The 17,768-nt window shown below is 44.1% G+C and overlaps 1 protein-coding gene across 1 annotated transcript in view; it reads right to left on the bottom strand.

Moving 5' to 3' along the window:
• carmil3 (capping protein regulator and myosin 1 linker 3) overlaps positions 1-17,768 on the bottom strand; it is a gene marked incomplete at both ends in the record, with an annotated part of 94,039 nt that overhangs the window by 10,293 nt on the left and 65,978 nt on the right. Inside the window, 16 exons of the mRNA XM_083659039.1 lie at positions 1,683-1,802; positions 2,495-2,566; positions 4,737-4,941; positions 5,026-5,111; positions 6,009-6,333; positions 7,412-7,580; positions 8,511-8,630; positions 9,169-9,248; positions 10,181-10,368; positions 10,728-10,794; positions 11,358-11,483; positions 13,330-13,417; positions 13,511-13,686; positions 15,594-15,707; positions 16,509-16,628; positions 16,749-16,847. Coding sequence (XP_083515165.1) covers positions 1,683-1,802; positions 2,495-2,566; positions 4,737-4,941; positions 5,026-5,111; positions 6,009-6,333; positions 7,412-7,580; positions 8,511-8,630; positions 9,169-9,248; positions 10,181-10,368; positions 10,728-10,794; positions 11,358-11,483; positions 13,330-13,417; positions 13,511-13,686; positions 15,594-15,707; positions 16,509-16,628; positions 16,749-16,847 — 2,155 coding nt within the window. The remainder of the gene's footprint in view (positions 1-1,682; positions 1,803-2,494; positions 2,567-4,736; positions 4,942-5,025; positions 5,112-6,008; positions 6,334-7,411; positions 7,581-8,510; positions 8,631-9,168; positions 9,249-10,180; positions 10,369-10,727; positions 10,795-11,357; positions 11,484-13,329; positions 13,418-13,510; positions 13,687-15,593; positions 15,708-16,508; positions 16,629-16,748; positions 16,848-17,768) is intronic.

Below are 17,768 nucleotides of genomic sequence, written 5' to 3'. Positions count from 1 at the left end.
TCATCACCATGGACAACCTGTCTACCTCTGACATTCAGATCACATTACATCATCATCACCATGAACAACCTGTCTACCTCTGACATTCAGATCACATTACATCATCATCAACATGAACAACCTGTCTACCTCTGACATTCAGATCACATTACATCATCATCAACATGAACAACCTGTCTACCTCTGACATTCAGATCACATTACATCATCATCAACATGAACAACCCGTCTACCTCTGACATTCAGATCACATTACATCATCATCACCATGAACAACCTGTCTACCTCTGACATTCAGATCACATTACATCATCACCATGAACAACCTGTCTACCTCTGACATTCAGATCACATTACATCATCATCACCATGAACAACCTGTCTACCCCTGACATTCAGATCACATTACATTACATCATCACCATGAACAACCTGTCTACCCCTAGTCTCTCCCCAGACTCAAATATTACGTTGAATTGCTGCGCTCCGCATACTACATAAATTAGTCTGTACCCCTTCACAGCCACTGCTGGGGTTTGAGGGCGCGTCTAGGGGGGTGAAAGTGAATGAGTGACAGGTCGTAGCAGCAATGAGAGAGTGGTTCGAAAAATGGGCTGCGCCTCCCATGGGTGGGTTGACCTCGCGTCACCGCAAAGTCATTGCTGATTGGGCAGGACTGTATCCATCCCTGGCATATGACTGGCCAAGTGAACGGTCCCCTCCCATTACCAGCCGGCTGGGGGAAAGCGTCCCAGACCCAGAGAGAGCTCTGCAGCATGCAGTAACGTAGTGTATCAGCGTAAGAACTCTCATGGGTCTGGCGTCAAGACTAGTCTACCCCTGACATTCAGATCACATTACATCATCAACATGAACAACCTTCCAGCTTCTGTACAGTGTAAGTAAGTGATTCTGGAGGAAGTATTGAGTCAACACGGTTCTCATTCCCAAGTAGACAAATACTTGAGTTGGTGATCCACTCCAGAACACCAAGCCAAAGCCTCAGTATTTGATGACTTGGGAATGAGAACCGTGTTGACTCAATCCTCTGTGGAGTTCTCTCTCCTGATTGCATAAAGTGGGATGGGATACCAGAAAATCATCTGTTCCGTTTAGCACAAAGCAGAGTGAGTGGGAGACCCATGTTACTGACAAACACTATATCGATTGCTGTCAGAATATAGAGCTTCTATTTAACACTTATTTGAACAAAAAATATCACTTACAGCGGCTTTAAACAGAGGATTCAGACAGCCACTTAGGGTCCACACAGGCGAATATAATTGGCAGGGTATTATGCCACCATTTTGTGACCCTTTTATCATTTTCACACTGATGGTAATTGAACCCTCCCGAAGCCGATTTTTGATATAGTTCCGTATTACAGAGATAATTGGCAAGGATTTGCGATGTCATCATTGTCCCATCCAATTCCACCACCTCAGGATTTCCCTCTTGAACGCCAAATGGCCCCGCGGAGAGAAAGTGTCGATGAATCAGCCAAACACGGTCTGCCAAATTATCCCAATAATGGAACATGGTATCAAAAAGCAATTGGCTTCGATTATGAGCAGAGGTGGTAAAACTAAAAGGCCTTTGGAATGAAACATGTCCATGGAGCCGTTTCATGGGTTCCATTATCTGCACAGTCAAGGGAAGAGAGGAACAGATACTGTACGTACACCTGGTCCCGGCAGGGCAGTCCAGAGATCTGTTTCTGTACTGGGGGAAGCAGGGCTTTTTCACAGGGAATTGGCGATCTGAGGACCTCTCCAGATCACTGGGGCTGTCCCGCTCCATGCCTGAGGGGAAATGGCATGAGACACACACACAGCGGGAGTGTGTGGGAAGCTCAGAGAAAAGGGTGGCGGTGGCTGGACTCACAACAGCGATGTGGCGCTCAAGGGCTCGGGAGCGCACGAAATAAAATAAAAAGACCGAGTGACACAGATGGACACAGCATGCAACACTTATAGCATACGAATACTGTTGTGCTGTATCCAGTACCACAGCACAACCTCGAGTGTGATATTGCTTTTATACAACAGTTGTATAAACAAAACTATTCATAAAGTAATTTGAGACAAAATGATTTGTCTAATTGTCTCTGCCAACAAACTTGCTGTTTGCATTTTCCAGGCTGCAAGCTAGCTAAGCTAATGTTAGCTACTTTGAGGTTAGCACAAATTATTTCAGCTTACCATTATTAACTAAGGTTAAATGTATCTACCAGGTGCAAACGCCGCCTAATTGTTACATTAGAACAGCTGTGAACATCAGCACTCGATCAAATTCAAATTGCTCGGCCAGAACTGTTGTATAATATAATATAACAAAGACGTGCCATTATTATGAATTATGAACAAAGACAGCAGGGAAGTACAACATACTATCAGACATGCATGCGTACAGCTGGATACAATGTAAAAATGCATATCATATTACAGTATGTGTATGCATCGACTTAAAGGCATGCAATAAATACATAGGCTACCTATGTCAAAGGAGTTGGCCTTCCTGTTGCGATGTGATGTAGCTGGAAATCCATTGGTTCCTCCATCCTCATCTGAGTGATGAAACAGTGAGCATCCTCAGTATCAAATTTCCACATTTGAGACCAAACTGTTACCATTGTTACCATTGTACCATTTGTATCATTTTCAGCAGCATAAGTTCCCTCTATGGGTTGAACACTGCTTTTTTTGTGCCCTCAAATGAATGGGATATTTGGTACATCCTGACATCACGGTGGGTTTAGCATGCGCCCCCACTCATGTGCAAAATTGTTTTTTTCCCCATTGATTATTACTGTACACGCGGCGCGAGCCCTTTTTAAGACAAATGCATCCCTGGGTAATGCCTACTGTGGCTAATATTAGCCGCTAGTTAGTTATGTTATATGGCAGTAAAATGCCACTGAATGACCAAATTGATATAACTTTTAACCATTTCGAGTAACAGTTTCCATACGGATCACCAGCGTTAGTTTGTTTTGTTTTTAACGTGGCTATATTCATAACGTTTTCTATCTCGGATGCGTTATTTCGAATCCCACATGGGTTACGCTGGCGCAAAGCGTGTGGGTTTCAGGACGAAACACTCTCGAGCCACTAACGTCATCTTTAGAGCACAATATTCCTGGAATGCAAGTTTAACTAAACAGTTATCTGCATTCTACATAAAATTAAGATATTACGGGTTGTTTTATTTTGTATTGTACATACTTATTGGCCAAGATATGTTAGTTTATGGGGGAGGAATTCTGCCAGCCAAGGAGGGGAGTGTGGGCGGCCATCTTGCCTGCCTTGAGTGCCGTTTTGCAGGAAATCTGGGGGGGTAAGTCCCGCTTTAAGCATTTTCACAAAGTGATAATCTGCTACATTAATATAAATAAATGTCTGTTTTGTTGCGTTCTATCACCGATTGCGATAACACAATAGCAACTGAAGCTATATCCAGTTCATGAAAGCTTTTACATACCGAAGAAGCGATGCATGTTTTTTTAAAGAAGTAAATTAGAAGAAGAACTGGGGTAGTCTGTAGTCAGCAAAAGCAGCGATAGCCACCATGTAGCTAGCCATCATGTAGCTAGCCATCATGTAGCTAGCCATCATGGCTGAACTCAATCCTCATGCCTAACACAGAGGCCCAATTCCAATCCGCCCCCTAAAGACTCAAGCCCTGAACCCTCAGTCCCTTTAATGGCCACCATCTGAAAGTGGTTGAGTCATCAAGTGTGGAAGGGATCCACATTGGATAAATAGGAGGATTGGGACAGCAGAGCCCTTTGCACTTGACAAGATGATTTTGACTCTGGCAGGTTTGGGGCTCGCCATATATTGTTTATTGTCAAGACGCTTTGAGGGATAGACTCCCTGATGAGTCTGTTCTCATCCAGGCTCTGGCTCTACAGAGTGGACAACAGGTCATTTAAAAACAAATGTAGCCTACTGGAAAATCTGCAATCTGCAACATGTGTAATTATAATTAAAATAAGCATAATAATGACATGTCACCCAACATTATACACAATGTCAATACTGTACAATACAGATTCGGTAAAACTATTTCTCATTCATCAAAAAAGTTGTGGATTGCAATTGTAATAGAAATGATCGATGATTATTCTAGGATTGTGTAAAATAACTACTTTCATTCCTCTGATATATTTTTGTCTAATCTGAAATCCCTATTAATGTAATGTTTCATTGTCAATTAAGGCATTCCAGCGCACTCGCAAACTCGTTTCGCGCGTGTGTTCTTTTATTTTTTTGACAGATATTTGCAGCCTTCCCCGTTTGTCACAACGCTATGCATTGTGGGCAATTCCCTTTCCGTAAGTGGCCACAGCAGCTCCCTTACGGTAAGGGGGCAGAAAGGGCTCACTCCGAGCCCTCATTCACTTTGCGATTTCACCGTGGGACATCCCTAAGCCCTCACTCCCTTCACGTGAACGCGCCTCTAAGGGGGTGAGTCAGTAAGGGGGCGAATTGGAATTGGGCCATAGACTGTAAATATAGTGCCTACATGACAGTCTAAAAGTGGCAGCTGGATCCCCTCAAGGTCAAGGTCAAGGTAAACTTTATTATCCCATAGGGAAATTCAGGTGGTCAAAGGTGCAAACATAGAAACATATAGAAACATAATAATAAACCATAAATCACATGAAGACATCAAAGGTGCAAAAATAAAACATGTAAAAGCATAAAAACATTAAATCACGAGACCTAGACCACCTGAGCGGAGCCCTGGTGGCACAGAGGGCGGGCTCTTCCTCTCATTGGTCCCCTCCTCTTCAGAGACAGGAGCGAAAGCAGGCGGAGCCAGAGGCAGGCTCTTCTTGTCATTGGCTAGCTCTTCGGCCGGAGTGACGGGTGAGGCTTCGGGAGAGCTCTTGGCCTTTTCCGGAGAGGTCCTCTCCCTTGATAGGTCTAGACTGGGCTGGGGGAGGGAGAAAACGTTTGGTTATTTCATGTAGGAGTTTTTTTAATGACTACTATTCTTTATCTTATTACACAGATGCACCTTATTGGGAATGGGAGGACGCTGTCCCTCTGGGCCTCTTGCACTTTGGTCCTCTTCTCTCTCTCCTTCCAGCCTTCCAGCATCTTCTGTTAAGACAAGAAGAAGAAAAACATCCTCTTGAGACAAAAAGAAAAACAAGAAAATCAATGTTCCACTGTAAGCTGGACGCAAAAGCTCTTGAGCAGAAATAAGCCTTGGTTAGATGAAAATAAGGGCTAGAATCTGCCAAACATGTACTGCACACAATGCCAGTTGAGTTTTTCATACACAAGGGACAAAATATTCAATCATGGACGGGGGAACACAGCCATCTCTCTCATTAGAGACCAAAGCAGAAAATATCAATAAGCTTTTCTTGCAAAGTCCAAATGTTGCAGCAATGTTTTGAACCCGGGGAAGATCTTGCATCATCCTTCTTACCACTGGTTCCCTGTATGCTTTCAAATTGATTTGAAGATTTGTATAACCATTTTATGGCATGGCTGGGTTTGGCCTCTGGCTATTGTACTGATCCTTTAATTCCCTTTGAGCCCGAGTGCAGCCTGTGGCTTGTTACGGTCTAGACTGAAAACTCACTTTGACAGACTTGCGTTTAACGAATGGTTTTTCTTTTTTCAGATCTTTGTAATATATTTTAATGGCGTCATACTTCCTTTATATGCTTTCTTCTTCGCAGCATTAATGGATTTAAATTTTTATTCTCCTTTGTTTAGTTTTGCCTGTGTCATTTGACTGAATATGAAACACTTTGTAATTGACCTTTTTCACAGCAGCCATTTTGTGTCTAAAAGGCAGGGTAAACACAGGTGCAACCAAAACATTAATGAGGGTTTCCAACTTCCAATCCATGTAGGTGTTCCAGTGCTGGGGCCCTTACATTACATCTAATTGAAAACATATTTGCGCTAATAACGCAAACCTAGCTAACCCTATCTCATGCAGCACCTTTAATACAAAGTCAGTTGCTGTCCCAGTTGCAGTACCTAAGCTCTCCTGCAGATGTCTCTGCCTCATGACGGCCAGACTGGGCTTGCTGCTCTGTGGCGGTGGCTCTGGCCTCGGCCCGCAGGGGGTGTCGTCCTCCTCCGTCTCCGTCCGTGGGTCCGCCAGGGGCACGATCCTCTCCTGTCTGCCCGCCTCTGGCTGCCGGTCGGCGGGGGTCACGTGGCCGTTGGAGCGGGCGTCTGCCGGGCCGTCTGGCGACCCGTCGGTGTCTTGGTCCATCCCCCTGCCGCCGTCGCTGCTGGCGTCCGAGTCCTCGATATCAGCCCCGATGCAGCTGTACACCATGCTGACCAGGTCTGTGGACTGGAGAGAGAGGAGGGGAGTAGGAGAGGAGGAGAAAGAGCGAGGTAGAGACATTAGATCAGTGGTTCTCAAACTTTTAAATTCAAGGACCCCTAAAAAGACACAAATTAGACCACAGACCCCCATTTGATAAGATTTTGTCCCAGGGTCCACTATCTGATAAGATTTTTGCTTTTAGATGTTTTATTACAGAAGGTGTACCCATGACCAAAATAGTAATGCATTCTGTCATTGTGTTACTTATGGATGGAATTGGTGAAAATAAATGATTCGCCTGGAACCTACTCAGGGACCCCTGGGGGTACCCGGATCCCACTTTGAGAACCACTGCATTAGATCATTGGTTTGAAAATGTCAAGGATCACTCAATAATACATTTGGAACCCCATCTGATAGGGAAATGTCTTTATGGTTCTTGAGTAGTATTGAATTATATAACTGTCTACTCTACCCTGGATATGGGGAGATAACAGTAGTCAGAATCTGATTAGAACTAGAAATAATTTCTAGTGAATTGAACTATACTGACATTGAACAATTCCTAATTTTTCTTGGGATGCCCTTGAATCCCCTCGAGGATCATTCGGACCCTACTTTGGCAAACACGAGATTCGATCATTTAAAATTTAATTTAAAATTTAGATAATCTGTGTGTGTGGAGAGAGATTTAAAATGGGTCATATAATCCACCCACTGTCTCTGTGACAACCTCGGATGACCTGCACAAACAAACCCCAGCTACCCCGCCCAGAAGCCGGTGGGGAACAGCAGGTGGCGGCCACAGCATGCAACAATGCATCGTGTAGCGCGTAGCGAGTGGAAGTAGGACGCTTGCTATTTTGATCCTTATTTATGAGCTGGCCTGGGACCAGACGGGTCAAACGGTATTAATAAGTGACACTTTTGAGTTATTATTATATTTGAGTTATTATTCACAGTGAGGTCAAGGGCTCAGCTACAGAGCAGCAGCCTGGAGCTGGTAGCCGGTTGTTCATGGACACTTCAGAGCAGGGACCTGAACCTGGGAACACCAACAGACCCCCACACAGAAGCGTGGCATTGCTCCGTTATGCCGTACCTGTCTCTGGATGAGGCAGGGGGGGCTGGGACCCCTCATCCCGTGCAGCGGTAAGCCCTGCGCGGGCCGCGGCGAAGGCAAGGTCCCGTTCGCTCCGTGAACCATGGCCTCTGCCGTCACGGGATCCTTAGGGTGCTGAATCATTGAGTAGACGTTCTCAGAGGCGCTGCTGGAACGGACGGACACAAATGTTGGTGCATGATTCATCATGTGACTCCTAGTCCTCGGGCGTGCCCCAGGCTTGACCCAACACTCCTGGGTAGAGGTGAGTAAGATGCCCTCAAATTGACTTCTCTTGCTGGGTTACTAATGTAGAGTAGAGTACACAGCATGTGCTGCCTATACAACCAATGTGCAAATGCTGCTGTCAATTGACACATCTTGGGTACTGTTGCACTTCATACACTCTGTTCTCTTGTCCTTCAAGGAAAAAAAGGGATATATGCGTGTACTGTAGAGGGCAGCCAAATCTCTGGGGTTAAGTTTAGCAACATCATCTGAAGGTGAAACAAGCCACAAAACAAGATAAACTGCTGCTAAAAAGTCCTTCCATAGCCAGCCCGGAGGTTATTCCTCCATTATTTTATCTCTTCTGTTCTGACTGCTGTAAATGTTGACCTCTGTCTTAAGTCACAGATCCCTCGCCTGTGTGCAGCTGCAGTGCCGCAGCGAGATTTTTTTTTAACCCCCTTAAGCACCTCTGTCAGTTGAAACACATACAGTAGCTCTCTCTAAGTGCCATTTTCTCCTCCATTTCGGAACTGGGTAACCCCTTTTTGTATTGAAGTTTTCAAACCATGAGAGTGCCCCTGAGAGCTGTTCTCTCCCCCTCGGTTATAATTATTAATCTGTGTAACTCCACCAAGAGTACTTTCCCTCTTCCTTGGTCACTATGGTTGGCAATCTGAAGGAAAGAGCACCATAAATGTGTGTGGTGACAGAAATTCAAGTTGGTGTCAGGGAAAAGATTTTCTTCCAAAAATAAGAAATCCCCCAAATTAAATATTTAGGAAGCTATGCAGTGAAGTCGATGCCCCTGCGGATTAATTTGACAACAGCCTCCCGGGCTGGGCTGGGGCCCCCTCCACTTCCCACTTACTCCGAGTCTTGATTGGAGATGGTGGAGTTGCGGTTCTTGCGGAAGCCGGAGAAGATGGACAGCACGCCGCGCCTCTTCTTCCTCCGCATTGACTGGCCCTGATGGAGGGATGACAGCTGACTGATGGGGAGGGAAATAAGGGGAGATGGGAGGTGGGGGAAGAGATGGGGTGAGAGGTATTGGCAATGAGAGGGAGAGAGAGAGGCAGAGATAAATTATATAGACCAGGACCAGAACTTGAGATAATTTTTTGTACAGATGTGCTAGGGAGAAAGACTTGGTCGTTTCATTTTACTGCTTTCTGAAGAGAGCATTTTGAATGTTTGATTACTGGTTGTTTTCAACACAGCTCACATGTATTCATTTCTTACTTGTATTATGAATTTCATGACCAATATCATTAGAGGCAGTTTCATGAACTGGACAGAAGGCATAGCCTATGCTGCCGCAATGAAAGCTTTTTGCTATATTGACTATTTTGATGTGTCAATGTTCGTAGAATGTCTAGGTGAACTGTAAATTGTAGATGTATACCATAAAGTAACCAAGTACAGTATACTCTGTATAGTGTGAAAATACTGGTGTTTGAATCCAAAATGAGACCTTTCCCACCATTTTCAAATGTGAACCGTTTTCACAAAATAAAACCTCATGCTACCTGTCAGGGAGCACTCTCTTGCTGTAGAAATCAGGCAATCCATCCTCGAGCACACTGACTCCTCCGTTCTCTGAGCAATGCTGCACACACACACACACACACACGAGGGAGGGGGGGCAGATAACAGGGTAACAATGATCAATGCCATCATGTCAACAGAAGCTGAAAGGCTGACAAAGGCTGTTATCATTTCAAATGGCCGGCTGGCAAAACCGGAGTTTCTGCCAGTGGTGAAGTCTATTTGTAAAACTCCTCCTCATCATTGCTGCCCTAAGTGAGTTTGTACCGATTTAGAAAGAGAGACACACGCGACAGCTCGCTTCTTAAAAAGGAGCTTATTTTTGGAAAGTGCCACTGGCGCTAGAAAACAAGATGAATAACAAAAGTTTCACAAAGAATAGAGACAAGAGACATAAATAAGACAAACTTAAGCTACGTGTGCGTCGGCTTCAGTTCACTCGCTCATATCTTCGGCGTCCTCTGCTCTTTGTGTGGAACACAAACTTCCTTCAGAAGTTTGTCGCTTTGGATAAAAGTGTCTGCCAAATGACGTAATGTAATGTAATGTAACACAATGGACTGAACTTTGTGCTGTAGTGTGGGTTCAGAACTGGGTCAGAAAAATATCTGCAACTGTGCCACTAGCACAACAACTTCAGAAAAACTGCCACAGGCACTCAGACCTTCTCCATGGCCTGAGAAAAAGTACAGATACCATTTGCAAAGTGCTAGGTTTACAAAACTGTGAGCAGAAAACTAAATAAAGTGTATCTCACATAGAATGTATCTCACTTTATGCCATTGCCCACTCTAGAAGTTGGGATGGGATCTTGGGGTCACAGATCATGTAAAAACCCACCGTTTCTTTATGGAGGGGAAGCTGCCTCTAAGTGCGGATCTAGGGTCAGAATTGCGGCTCCCCCATTAGGAAAGCCTGCCAGAAAAGCTGATCACTGTCCACAGGTCAGAACAAGGTCAAAGTTCATTCACAGGTCATTTGGCGTCAACTCACAGCCTCTGAGGGAAGGTGTCCCGTCCGGTGTCTCCGTGGAGGGCGCGGCCTTACGTGGGTCACGTGACGCAAGGGAGAGCCGTTTGTGGGGAGGGTGGACAGACACTCCCATGATGCCGAGCGGGACAGGGGGGAGGAGGAGGGCGGAGCGACGGGGGTCGGGGAGGGGCAGGGGTCTTCACCTAGACCTGAGATGGCGAGACAGGAGAGAGCATTGTGGCAAAAGTGACAAATATATACACAATGCATATGAACCAGGCTTAAGGTCAATCCACTGTCATTCTGCTGCAGTCAAAACCTAGACCGAAGCTGCAATTCATTAACTTATGAAAGAGCACTTACTCACAATTATTTCTTTATAAAGTCAAAAATAAGAGCTTTTTTATGGCCAACATTTTTCAAAGTCATCTTTTTTTCTGAAGGAAAATCACTTTCTCAGTTGATTAAATACAAAGTCAATTGACCCTGACCCTGCCATTATTGTAAAAGTAATGTGCTGTATGAGCACTTGAGGGCTCTTAGCCACCAGGCAAGACATAAAGCTCACTCAGCCTGGTGGAGACGGGCCGGATTCTTCTCGTCCTGGAGCTCCGCTTCTTGATAGCCATGGTGTCCTTTTGACAGAAGGAGATAACCGCACAATGACAATGAGTCAATGCAAGCCAAATTATTTAAAGTGAAATTTACTCAGAAGTGTGCAAATAGATCTTTGCACAGACTTTGAGAACAACAAAGCAAGTAATACTGTATGGTTAAAGGTGATAAATGTTATGATCGATGTAACGATATGAGATTTCACAGTGCGGTATCTACCATGGCATATGGTATTTCATGGTGTTAATCCCATGAAATACTAATAACCTTGGCTATTAACCGTGGTTGCTTGATACCTTAAAGCGGTTATATCGTTACATCCCAAGTCATCATGACCTCATTTGTTTAGAATTATGCCAAGGTATCACAATTCATTTGACAGTAACGTATCGATGCTCAAAAACAGCACTAATAGCACCTTTAAAAAGAAAAGAAACAGACTCTTTCACTTACACATAAGTATTAGCATGCGAGCCTGATATCAGACCGAAGTGTCAACTCGTTACACTCATTTCCATCTTCTAACTCGACTCCGTGGAGTGAGTGGATTGGAAGGTCTGGACCCAGGCAATCACACACTTACTATTCCCAGGTTGACGCCCAGATCCTCATCAGGGAATTCCAGAGACTCTGCTAATCTGGCCTGTCTGACGGTGCGTCTGCCCGTCCCGCCATCATCCCACCGCTTTGCCTGGGACACCTGCTGCAGCTGACCCAAACGCACACATCGAAACACACATGCACACAAAGACACACACACACACACGCGCACACACACACACGCAGTGATGACTCATGACACTTGCAACAATATCTTTCCTATCCCTCTATCTGTCCTTGTACCCAAGAAAGCTTGCAGACAAAACAAAGGCTACTTTTTCCTTGTTTGCGAGAATATGAATAAAATCAATTTTCTCGTTTATTAAAGCTCGGAGCGCGATAGAGGACAAACTGTCACTGCAGCAAAAGCGAGAACAGAGATTGCGATGTAGCGGTGGACAAACAGTGGAGGGAATGCAAAGCGGAGGAGTGGGAGCAGATGCAGTTATTGCCAAACGTCTGTGTTTGCCTCCCCCTCCGGTGTCGGAATTTTAAACAACTTAATTTTGCGGGGAGGGAGGACGCGCGGCGCCTAATCGCGCTCTTTGATCGACTCAGATGTATTTGCTTTTGCCGTCTCCGCGTCCGTTTCTTCTGCCCACGCGCCTCTGCAGAGGTGGATACAGAGTGTTCCTCAAAGTAACAGTAGCTGCAACAACAACAAAAAAGCTTTCAACTCAGTCTGTGCTTATTTAGTTCTAATAATCGGCAGCGGCGTGCAACAAAATTGAACGCTGGTGCCTCCTTCGAACACGAGCGGATGCCTTCATTTTGTAGTTCACAACCTTGGTCGGTGGCCATGGAGACTTGGTGAAAATCTTGGGAGTGTATCGAGAATGTCTCGCATACTGAAAGAGATCCAAGAAAGATAATGAACTGCTGCACTTGGCAGCAAATGATTATCAACACGCTAGTGAATATTAAAGGGATAGTTTGGTTTGTTTGAAGTGGGGTTGTGTGAGGTACTTGCAGACCGTCAGTGTACTACATGCAGTAGAATGCAGCCAGCACGGAGAAATTGAGACCGTCTGCGTCGAGCGAGTAGATGCCAAGTTGAAATGAAAATACACAATTTACACCCTGTTTTAGCTCAAATCTTCAATGTAGCCAGGTGCAGCAACTCCACTTGTTGTACTAGCACGTACTGTTGCACCTGGCTACTAAAAACAGGGTGTAAATGACATATTTTCAAGTCAACTTGGCATCTCAGGGCTTGTGGAGACTTGGATTATGCCAGGTGAGCAGTATGGAAGCATTTATGTTGTTTTTCTTACATTTTTGCTCGTGGACCCCTTCACAAACCAGCAGACAGCTCTACTTGCCTGAAGCAGCCGGTCTCAATTTCTCCAAATTGGGACGGCTGCATTCTACTGCATGTAGTACACTGCCTGTATGCAAGTACCTCATAGGACCCCACTTCAAACAAACCGAACTATCTCTTTAATGAGGTGAATCAATTAAATTGGTTGCGTATTGACTTTCTTGACATTTGAGCACAATCCCGGGGTGTACCTGAGCTGAATCTGTGGCACGCTGGTTGCAAATCGTTGCCACGGACTAATCTGGCTGCAGGCCGTGTTGTCCTTATTCATCAATGATTAAAGACATATAGCTGTGATCAATGGGTTTTATTGGTTTTTGAAGTTGATGCAATGCAACCGTATTCACAGTAAGAGGGCAAGGCAACGTGCAGGATATATTAATATAATATATATAATATTTAGATAACCAACTCCATGTCGAATGTACACTTTTCCCCTGGAAGACACCGGAAGTTATTTTACAGCAAAATGTCGACTCATAAAAATAGATCATATCTTATTCACATATACTGTTCAAATCACTGAATACACAGGGAAAGCAGGGTTTTTGTAGCTCAAATTAAACCAACTGACCCTATTATTTTCCCCTATGATCCTACAAGATGTCATGCAGTAAAGGGATATTACCAGTACCAGGGTTTTATGAGTGGTGTACAGCTCTTGTAGAATCTGATCCACTATGGAGTTGGTCAGATAGGAGACCACGGACAACTTCACCTCCCTGAAAAGGGAAGAAGAAGAATGGGATAATAAGAGCAGGTGAAACTGCTGAACAGCTTTCCAAGCCAAGGACATGTCAGCCTCCCTGTCTTACTCGAGGGCTCTGTTGATGTCCTCGGCAGCCCTCTCCATCAGGGCATCGTGGATGGCCGTGCGCGGGATGGAAACTTGCTCCGAGATGGAGGACAGCGGCGGGTTGAGTCTCTCGGCAGCTGAGCAGGACATCGGACACAACTCCCGACACAGCGACACCATGGAGTCCACTATCACCTGGAGGCCAAGACACCCACATGTATTACACTGTCCAGGAAGAAATGGAGAAGTACCCATAGTAAGCTACAATCCTATGTGACCTTTGGACCCATGTTTACATCTTAAGAGCCTAGAACTCAAGAATACTGACTCTGCTTCATCATTAAAGAATAACATCTAAAGTAACATCTGGTGTGTTTTCCACAGAACTGTGAGTCTGGAATGTTCAGATACCCAAATCTCATAGATACCATCATAGGGGAAAGCTCTCCATTCACTTCCATACACCAGCGTCATCTTCCTTTAATTAAACATGGCTAAAAGCTGTTGTGTGGTGGGCTGCGAAGACAACAAATGTACAAAATCACCAGCTAAAGTTTTTTTGTACTCCCCAGCAAAACAAGCCACTTCCTCTCTATAAAACAGATGAGTTGCATTGGTTGTGTTCATGTGTGATGGGTCTCAGGATATTTTGCTCTGTATTGACTGCCAGTAATCAAACACAGGGTCCAAAAGTAATGAGACATCTCACTGACTTGTTATCTTCTAATGATATGAGAGTTAACTTCTCATCAATCCACTTTAACAGCAATGTCCCCTCAGTCACTCAAACTCGTCTGAAAAGCATACCGGTAGCTGTATTCCAGATTTTTAAATACAGTATGAAGTGAAATGATTAAATATCAATATATATTATCTTAATTGGTGATTAAATCAAGTAATGTTACTGGTAAATCTCTAAGTATTTCACATCAGGCCACTGTGTGGGATCATTTATTATCCAGATTTATTGAATGAAAGGACACTGATGATTAAGTTCATTTTTTTCTACAGTATATACATTCTCCTGTCTCACAGAGGCAGTGTGCTAAAATAATTCTTAGACAGATTAATCTACTTGAAAACAGGAAAGACCTTGTCAGACTGTCCATATCCGATCAGATTTCCTCCCGATGGCCGTTTTTGCGTGTGAACTAGCGATCCAGTTTCCCCATCGGTGGGCCAACTGTGACGCACTCCGCAGTGTCTCTATGACCTTTGGACCAAAATCTTTATTCTTACGTAACCATAATCTCTGTATTAACATAATCATGAATACTCAACACTATCAAACTCTAATCATTCAGATTTTGAATTCCATGGCTCCCAAATCTCTCCTCCTGACCTTCCTTCCACATTACCAACCACACATTCACTCCATCTTCAATTCATCAAGTTCTCTCCTTTAATCCGTTGCTCCATGTTCCTCTCATTTATATATTCACACTTCTCCATCCATAGGGTATATCATCTATATGCTTTGCTTTTTCAATTCACCCCCCCCATGCATTCCACACGTTTTCATCTTCCACTCATCTGCAATGCGGCCATCAGTCTCAAATTCATTTGCACACGATCAGTTCACACCTCCATCCATACATCCATCTATCAATCAGTCTCCCACCGGTTCACACTGGGTTTGGGGCAACCGAATGCGCATACATCAAGGTAAAGATTCACTCGCTGTTTTTTCCCCTCCAGATTGAAATGAGCTTGATCTTTGCTCATTTAGAATGTAGCCGAGCGCAAGATGCTCAAACGGGAGGAGAAGCACACCATGCAGGGTTATACAATGATGGCAGAGTTCATTTAAAATAGATTTGGAGGCAGCGCAGAAGGCAGCCTAAACACTCACAACATTTCCCAGAACACTCCTCAGGGTGTGCTGCTTTTGTCCCAATTGACTTGTCCTGCGCTACTGCTTCCGGGGATCGAATTTATAATGTCTTCAAACCTCACTCTCGTCATGGGCAATTTAAACGTCATTCAGAGCTGCTTGACTGCTTAAAAGTGGGTGCACGTCTCCCTCGGCATGGATGAATGCATCAGGAATTGGTTCTCTACTGTATGATGATAGCCCTGGTTCACACTCCATCCCTACCTACCTGTAGCTCTTTGTCGGCAGACTTGGTCAGCTCTCCAGCCAGTGTGTCCAGCCTCTGTTTGACAGGGCCGTCCACTGACAGCACATGGGCCAGCTCACACAGAGAGGGATACAGCTACACACACACACACACACACACACACACACACACACACACACACACACACACACACACACACACACAGGGAAGAGAGGGTGGAAATACTTAATTTAACAGAGAATAGACAGTTGACATGCTGAATGAAAGAAGAATCAAGAATCATGTTCAGTGACATGAAAATGTAATGGTGTTTATACGACACACACACACACACACAGGTTTCAGTCGCGTGATGTTTTTGTTGTGGCTGCCATCTTGAGGGCTGAACGCAGCACAGAACTTTTCAGTGTCTATGTGAGGACTGTTCAAACCGTGCCCCCTTTGAACTCCAACTACTCTCAGTCTAGAAACTCCAGTCAAACTTTAAACGGGTCACTACCACTTTTAGTACTTTAGTACTTACTTATTCAGCATTTTGATAACCTTTGTACTTTTTTGAGAAATCGCAGTTCGTTTAAACTTTTTATATACTTTTTTCCAACGTTTATAATGGGATCCTATGGAGCCAACCTTAAGAGCGTGATATCATAATTCACTCGACAAGACTTTTACATGCTGCACTTTCTACTAAATTCACACATTAAAACTGTGATCGTTCAAACTAATGTAACACTACACACATATATTATACATCCAACCCTTCAGCTACAGTACTTCTGCTCTCACTCACAATGTCAATATATAAGTGATGCGATGTATAGTTTGACACTAGTGTTACACTCCATTCCCAATTGTGCAGCAAATAGAGGTCATCAAATAGGTCCTCAAGATGGCGCTGCAACAGTTGTGTCAACAATGAACAGGGACTCCACTCACTGCCCTCGAGTTCCTGGCCTCTTTGAGGATTTGTCTGGCAGCCTGGACGTCCTCTCCTTCCTCACAGCCTCTCAGGACACACACCTGCTGCTGGACACGCGCACACAGCCGCTCCATCACCTACACACACACACATATACAGAGATACAAGAAGTGTCAGTCAAAGCTGTGAACATCAAAATAAAAGTGTTGGCTGGACTTGTTCATAGTCGTGTGTACATACAGTCTAAAGACACGCACCTGTTCGGCGGTGCTGGTGACCAGGCCTTGGTGCAGCCGCAGAGCCTGTTTCTGAGAGAAACGCTGAGTCTGATTGTTCCTCAGCAGGGCCCGCTGGATCTGTCTCACACACACACACACACACACACACACATGCAAATGCACACGCACAAAACAAACAAGGAGGGAGAGGATTGGAGATGACAGGTGTTTACAAAGCGCAGGGAGCAGGAGGCAGGAGACGAGTCCATTTGCATGGTAATACAGAAGACTGGAGAGAAGATTTTGATCCCCCGGAATAAAAAATGGGATGCCTTAGATTTAGTTTCCTTGACTCAGCAGGCGGAAGCTGCTTTGGTTAATCATCTTATGTAAAGAAAGATGGAATCAAGGTCCCCTTCAAGGATCTATCAGCTTGACGGATAGAAAACAAAAACCCTTAGCGAAACACTGCATATACAGTACATACGAAAAGGGTTATATATTATATAGTATTGTACCAGAAAAGGCTTCGTTAAGCTTGTTATGAAGCATATTTTAAGAAATCTTCCAAACCAGCAGTATTTACGTACCTCTTTAAGAATGAAACTGTCTTATTTTAACAAGTCAGGTCAAAACACTATCATAACCAAAGAACGCTTGTCGAGAAATCTACATAGACAATAATTGTCAACAAAATGATTGAAATACCACATAAAAAGTACCAAATCACAAGTGCAAAGGCAGCCACACAGCAGGTAAGTCGCATTAAGTTGAATGATAATACGTAGTTGTCAGCTTTAATTAAAAAGTTTCACTTTTATGCGAGTTTTCAAATCAACATGAGGCAACTAATGAGTCAGTGCATATATATATATATATATATATATATATATACATATATATATATATAAATAAATGATGACAGTCAGCATATACCAAACATGAGCGAACTGCATCAGCAAAGAGAAACACTGGGAACAAGTTGAAGCGGACAGACAGACTGAAATAGACAGACTTAACAGAAAAGTCTGTCCATGAAATGGACAAAGCACAAATAAT

The sequence above is a fragment of the Poromitra crassiceps genome (assembly GCF_964638095.1).
Source record: "Poromitra crassiceps genome assembly, chromosome: 23".
NCBI lineage: Eukaryota > Metazoa > Chordata > Actinopteri > Beryciformes > Melamphaidae > Poromitra > Poromitra crassiceps.
This window is presented reverse-complemented; position numbering and strand designations above follow the sequence as displayed.